This window comes from Neophocaena asiaeorientalis, unplaced genomic scaffold (genome assembly GCF_003031525.2).
Source record: "Neophocaena asiaeorientalis asiaeorientalis breed wild unplaced genomic scaffold, Neophocaena_asiaeorientalis_V1.1 scaffold87, whole genome shotgun sequence".
Lineage (NCBI taxonomy): Eukaryota > Metazoa > Chordata > Mammalia > Artiodactyla > Phocoenidae > Neophocaena > Neophocaena asiaeorientalis.
In genome coordinates, this window is record NW_020175432.1 from 3,378,679 (window position 1) to 3,385,826 (window position 7,148).

At 56.6% G+C, this 7,148-nt stretch overlaps 1 protein-coding gene across 2 annotated transcripts in view; it reads left to right on the forward strand.

The window, feature by feature from the left end:
* SLC25A42 (solute carrier family 25 member 42) overlaps positions 1-7,148 on the forward strand; it is a 26,274-nt gene that overhangs the window by 17,636 nt on the left and 1,490 nt on the right. The window contains exons 6-8 of one of the 2 annotated variants that reach the window (XM_024767421.1): positions 346-462; positions 948-1,099; positions 2,872-5,197. In XM_024767421.1, the coding sequence (XP_024623189.1) occupies positions 346-462; positions 948-1,099; positions 2,872-3,179 (577 nt within the window). In that variant the 3' untranslated portion in view covers positions 3,180-5,197. Of the gene's footprint in view, positions 1-345; positions 463-947; positions 1,100-2,871; positions 5,198-7,148 lie in introns of those variants that run through there. The other variant, XM_024767422.1, reaches the window with a different exon arrangement.

Here is a 7,148-nt window from a genome sequence, read left to right on the forward strand (position 1 = left end):
CCATCACATCACCCTGTTCTCCTGTCTTCCACCTGCTCAGCGTTTCAGAACTTCTGTTTATCCGGTCTCCCCTCAGAACCTAAGTCCCAGGACGGCCACTGATCCTACCTGTGCCCCAGAGCGGGTAGGGAAGGTGCTCGTTGTTCATTCATTCGTACGAGGAGGGGGAAAGGCGAGGCAGCCGGGGGAACTTAAAAATGATGTCCACCCAGAGACTCTCCCCCGCGCCGCCCGCTTCAACTCGGCTGGCTGCCTTGCAGCCGGTGCCGTTCCTCCATCCCTCCCCGCCCCCAGACCTGTGGGCACCGGGGGCGTTGGCCCCTGACCTCCCCGACCCTCTTTCAGAGCCCTGCCCCCTTGGCCCCGCCTCCTCGCTGGTGCACTGGCTGGAACGACGGCCGCTTCGCTGACCTACCCCCTGGACCTGGTCAGGGCACGGATGGCCGTGACCCCAAAGGAAATGTGAGTCCTACCACGCACGGCGACGTTTTCACCAGCAGCGGGGGCTCTGTGTCTAGTGGGGTCCCCGGGTGGGCTCCCTCCCTTGGGCCCCTGGGGTTTGGGTCTGGGCTTCCACATCCAGCTGCAGACAGAGCTGGGCTGAGGCTCTGCTACCTCCCCCTCTCCCGGTACCGCAGGGCGGGCCGGGTGTGCGGCTCCACAGCTGTTCCAGAAAGGCCGTAATTGGGTCTCTTAGCTTGGGGATCAGTTTCTGCTTCCATCCAACCCGAAGTGTTCATGTGGAGGCAGACACAGCCAAGCGCTGAGCACGGCGGAGTGATCCCAGTGGTGAAGGTGGCTATGGCCTTGGGCGTGCGTGGACCCCTCGAGTGCCAGGACTTCTGTGAGGTTCTGTCGGTCAGCATCCAGGCCTGTCCCCGCTGACGTGGGAAGAGGCGAGAATTAGTGAATTGAGGCCTCCCCCCGCCCCCCGCTCTGTCCTGCAGGTATAGCAACATCTTTCACGTCTTCATCCGCATCTCCCGAGAAGAGGGGCTGAAGACCCTCTACCACGGATTCATTCCCACCGTGCTGGGGGTCATTCCCTACGCCGGCCTGAGCTTCTTCACCTACGAGACACTCAAGAGCCTGCACAGAGGTCAGGAGTGTGGAGCCCGGGGAGCACCTCCGCGGGTCACACAGAGCTGGAGGCGGGTGGAAGCAGAGGGGCACTAAAACTCCCCTGGGAGGGGCAGGCCGGGGGCCCAGGGTCTGGATCAGAAGACACATATCAGGCCAGCCCCGGGGAAGCTGGACTCCTGACCTTTAATGCCTCATTTTGAGAGCAACCTTGTGAAGTCCAGAGTGTCACCCAGAGGGCTGGAGGCCCCTGGTGCGCACACAAGCCTACGGGGAAAACCTAGACGGAGGGGAAGTGCCCTCGTGTGTTTTGGTAATTTTGAGAAACTAGAAAAGTACAAAGAACATTGTAACCCCACGCATACCTGCCCCCGCCTGCCTGGTCCGATCAGTCATTAACAAACTGCCTTATTTGCTCCAGGATGTTTTTTGTTAAAGAAGGAAAACGATCCAGGTAAAGCTGAGATCCCTTGTCCAGAACCCCCAGCCCCACTCCCCTGAGCCTCCTTATTAGGGGTGGGGCTCCACCCCTCAACTCCGTTGGAAACCCTTCTACCTGCGCTTTTGTGTAGCGGGAACAAGCCTTGTGCTGTTTCCTGGTTATGGGAAGCAAGTGAGCGGTCACCTCCTACACTTCTGGGCAGTGCAGCTCTGACCCATCCTTTTAGCAGTGGATGGGGGGAGTCCCCCGTTGGGGCGCCGTGAGGCCATTTGTGGGTTTTCTGTGATCAGCTGACATCAAGAGCTCCTCTCCTTGTGTGGGCGTGAGACCTCGTTTTTTTGGTTTTACTCTCCATCCTCTGCTCTTCCAGTAACTGCTCTTGCCCTGGCGCCCTGCCCCCTTCTCACCCCTGGTGGTGCTGGCAGTTACTTTAATGTTTTGCCAATCTGCTGAGTGAGTAGGGCATCTCCCTGTTTTTAATTCCTAGTTTCCAATTTACAACACATTTTTAAAGGATGATCCCTTGCTGCCCCTTCCTCCCTCCAGCCCACCTGCCCTCACAGCACCCAGGGGAGGGTGCCTGTCAGGCAGGCTGGGCCGTGGAGAGGGTTCCAGACATGAGTGATGTTTTCTTTTTTTCCAGTTTTTTTTTTTTTTTTGTGGTACGCGGGCCTCTCACTGTTGTGCTTCTCCCGTTGCGGAGCACAGGCTCCGGACGCACAGGCTCAGCGGCCATGGCTCAGGGGCCCAGCCGCTCCAAGGCATGTGGGATTTTCCTGGACTGGGGCACGAACCCACGTCCCCTGCATCGGCAGGCGGACTCTCAACCACTGCGCCACCAGGGAGGCCCTTTTTTATTTACAATGGTGTGTTAGTTTCTGCTGTATAACAAAGTGAATCGGCGATAAGTATACACACATCCCCATATCCCCTCCCTCTTGCATCTCTCTCCCACCCTCCCTATCCCACCCCTCTAGGTGGACACACAGCACCGAGCTGATCTCCCTGTGCTATGCGGCTGCTTCCCACTGAGTGATGTTTTCCCTTTACTAGATGAGAAATAAGAGTGACTGGGTGTGAGCTCGTTCTTGGTCTTAGGACTTGGTTATATGATTCTTTGTGCTTTTCTGTCTTGTAAAAATCTTTTATCTCTCAAATTTGATTGAAAACGAGGGACCAGTAGGTGAGGAAGTAGGGAAGCTATGGCCTGGGTGGGAAGGCCCAGGAGAGCCGGTCAGGTCCTGAAATGCAGCTGTGACACTGCCAGCGCGTGTGAGCGCGGGGCGCAGGGGTGCACGGGTGTGCGCCCCCTCCCGTCGCCCTCACAGCCCCTCCCCCCTCCCCTGCAGAGTACAGTGGCCGCCTGCAGCCCTACCCCTTTGAGCGCATGATCTTCGGGGCCTGCGCGGGCCTCATCGGGCAGTCGGCCTCCTACCCGCTGGACGTGGTGCGGCGGCGCATGCAGACGGCTGGCGTCACGGGCCACCAGCGCACCTCCATCGCGCGCACGATGCACACCATCATGCGGGAGGAGGGCGTGGTGCGCGGCCTCTACAAAGGCCTGAGCATGAACTGGCTCAAGGGTCCCATCGCTGTGGGCATCAGCTTCACCACCTTTGACCTCATGCAGATCCTGCTGCGGCACCTGCAGAGCTAGGGGCCAGTGGGGTCGGCTGCTCTCGAGCTTCAGTCCGCGGTGGACCGCTGACCCCTTCTGTTTCTGAGCCCAGCGAGCAAGGGTGCGCGGGGTTCCACCCAGGAGGTGCGCGGATGCGCCTTGTGGAACAAGCTGGGGGGCCTGGGCTCAGTGCGCACAGGTCTGAGGGGAAAGCCAGTGGCCCTCGAAGTGCATTGTTGGGACCTGGGGGCCGGAGTTCCCGTGCTCTCCTCTTCCCGCCTCAGCAGGGCCGGGGCTGCCCCGGGAGGTATTACCGTGAATGCCCTGAGTGATGAGGGGCCAGCACTGCTTCCTGGTGCGCTCTGTGTCCTTGGACAGGCCCCTGGTTCTAGTGACCTGGTACCCCCTGGGCTCAGAGCCAGACCCCGCCTGCCCCTTGTTGTTCCGAGTCTATGTCCGTGGTGGGGACAGCCCCAGAGAGTGTGGGGCTGAGGCCTGGCCTCCTGCCCGCCCTGTCCCCATGAGACCAGCCTCCTGCTCAGCTGTGGCTACAAATGCAATCTCTCGCCCCGCCCTGCCTGACCCGCCTTTCCTGCCTTCACCACTTCCCTGGTAACACGACTCCTTGTCTGTCCCAGTCTACAGCTTGGGCACAGCCTTCTCCTAAGAGTGTTACCCTGATCCCAGACTCTATCCCGGGCCCCTGGGATTGGGTCTTCCCCTCTGTTGCGCCCCCCCACGCCCCAGTTTGTAATGTTCTCAGGAGGGTCACGCCTCCTCCGGGCAACAGGGTTTGAGGAATTGCCATGGGTTTGGGTCTGAGCCCCAGCATCTGAAGCATCTGCCTGGGTTGCCAGGAAGCTCTCATCCCCGCCCCACTGGCTGCACTGATGGAGGCTGGGCCTCAGGCCCTGACCCTCTGCCCATAGGTATGGGGCTCGTGGGGGGGGACCCATGGCATCTGGCACATCCCTGGCTCCCCACCTGAGCAGTTATTTGGCTGGGACATGGGGCAATTTAAGGCCCGTGGGGTTGTCTGATTTCTCGTGAACGGAGTACATGGAGGCAGCTGGCCGCCTTGATTCTCCCAGAGTGAGAGCCTGAGACAGCATCTGGCCTGGGGGCAGGAAGCTTGGAAGCGTCAGGGTACCCCAGAGATCTGGTCTCACAGAGGAGGCCCCCCAGGGCCCACCGGGAATCACAGGGACTTGGAAACACCTGTTTCCTAATAACATTTGGAGTTTGGTTTTTTTTGGTTTGGTTTTGCAATTTGGCTGGGCCTGGGTCTAGACACAGTAAACCCTGACCAGTCCAATCTGGTTCCAGGACCAGGACCACCAGAGGGTCGGTTTTCACAGTGGGCTCAGTAGCCATGATGTGTGAAAGGGTCTGAGAGGGTATCTTCGTTGCCACACATGCATTTCCAGTTGTGATTTTCATTTCCTCCCTTCATTCTGTCCTGTTTCTGTTTTTCTTGCCTTAGTCCCATGGGTGTGAAGACCCCTCTTTCTGTCCTTCCTGCATGTTTCCACCAGCCAGCCCCAGTCTTGTCCCCAGACTCCCATTCCCAGGGGCCCAAGCAGCCTGTGATGGCTGTCCTGTTGGGTTAGCATCCGACCCACCTTCTCCCCCAGCCTTGCCCAGTGCTCAGGAGAGGCAGGGGCGTCCCTCACAGGGAGACAGGATGGGAACGTGAGGGCCCGCAGGCGAGAACAGCAGGGACTGGCGGTCCACCCCAGGTGGGTGAGACCAAATAGATGGTTAGGCAGCTGCAGGCTGGGCAGGAGCGGGGAGGGTCCCCCAGGGTTGCTGGCCCCAGTGTGCCTCCCCAAGGTGGCTCCCAGCCAAGCGAGCCTCGGCAGCACCGCCCCCAACCCCCCCCCAGCCCTGCACACAGTCGGACCTGCACCCTCGGCAGTCACCCCTCTCACTGATTGCCTGGCCTGATTTGGAGTTACATTTTGACGCCATGGAGACACTTTGTTTATATATAATGTTTATATATTTTAAAGATTTGTGACAAGAGAGTATATTTAATAAAAATTAAAATGACTTTTTCTCCTGCCCATGTCTCTTCTTCGGCTCTGGCCCTCACCCCCCATGAACCAAAAACAGGATTGAAGTTATTTAGACAGATTTTTTTTTTAATTAATTTATTTATTTTTGGCTGTGTTGGGTCTTCGTTGCTTCGCGTGGGCTTTCCCTAGTTGCAGCAAGTGGGGGCTACTCTTCGTTGCAGTGCACAGGGTCTAGGCACGTGGGCTTCAGTAGTTGCAGCACGCAGGCTCAGTAGTTGTGGCACACAGGCTTAGTTGCTCCGCGGCACGTGGGATCTTCCCGGACCAGGGCTCAAACCCGTGTCCCCTGTGTTGGCAGGCGGATTCTTAACCACTGCACTACCAGGGAAGCCCCATCGACAGATTTTTGAATAAACTTTTTTTTTAATGTAATTGCTGTTTGGACTGTTAAATGATTGGCTAGAAAGTGCAAACTGCACAAAGAGTTTACCATGAAAAGTAGGTCTACCTCCCAGTTCCCTTTGCAGGGATGTCTCCCATTACCAGCTTCTCGTGTCTCCTTCCAGAGAGATCCTGTGCACAAAGGGACACACTTGTCCCTTTGGGGACGTCAGTCGGGATGGACCATGTGGTACTCAGGAAGCACTGGGTGGGGGGGCACAGCTCAACTGGCGGCTGATGAGAACTCCATGTGCCAGTGTCTTTAGCTCTTTCTTCTTTGGCCATTTGGATTCCCCAGGAGTCTTCAGTCTCATGCCTGGAAGATTCTGTAATCTGCACACAGGGTAAGGGATAGTGGCTCTCTCCATTTAGCTTTATGTGTAGTCACTTAACCCCATTTGCCACCACACCCCCTACCAAGCCTGGCTTCCCTCCTTCTGGCTGCCCAGTGGTACTGTGGGAGGGACACAGGTACCTGAACTTCCCAAACAGCTTCCACACCAGAGGCCTCCATATTCCACTGCCATCTTCAGCCCAGCCCAGTGGGACCTGGTGCACTCAGTGTCTGTGGAAGTTTCTACAGGTAAATCTGGCTGGGCTTTGCCATGGACCAGGCAGTCAATTGTGGCTCCTCTCTTAATTCCCACCTTCGGAATGTTCTGTAGCCTCTATACTTTTACTAGCGTTTTGAGAAGGATCAACATGAGAGGATGCATTTAGTTCGCTTTAAGCCTTGTGTTTAACACACTTTTCATTTTTATCCATGCAACAGAAGCACAGAGTTTCAAAAGTCAAACACCCGTCTAGGGGCCAGGACAACAGCATTCCCAGCTCCCCCGCCCCACGTCAGCACTTTCTTCGGGTATCTGGTTATAACCTCACTTCCCTAAGTGAAATCATGCTCCCTGTTGCTTGTTCTTGTACAAGACATGTAGCAAATCAGTGGGGCAGCTGGGCTTGGGAGGAGAGGTTGGTGAGGGCACTTCTCCCCTCAGGTGACACACACAGGTGAGGGAGCCTGCAGCAAAGTGCAAGGCCCCGAGGTGGGTCACGCTCACCGCGTTGGCTGGGCAGCTATGCTGGGTCCCACACCATCACTTAGGCCCTTGGCTTCCACCCTGGTGAGGGAAATGGCTTTGCTTTGTTTTCTTTAGTCTTTTTTTTTTAAATTTATTTATTAATTTATTTATTTGGCTGCATCGGGGCTTAGTTGCAGCACTCTGTATCTTGTTGAGGCATGCAGGATCTTTCACTGCAGCACGCGGGCTCTTCGTTGCGGTGTGTGGGCTTCTCTCTAGTTGTGGCCTGCAGGCTCCAGGGCACGTGGGCTCTGTTGTTTGCAGCACGCCGGCTCTCTAGTTGAGGCGCATGAGCTCAGTAGTTGTGGCGTGCAGATTTAGTTGCCCCGCAGCATGCGGGATCTTAGTTCCCCGACCAGGGATCAAACCCACGTCCCCTGCATTGGTAGGCATATTCTTTACCACTGGACCACCAGGTTAGTCCTACCTTGTCATTTTTATTCTTTTTTTTTTTTTTTTTTTTTTTTTTG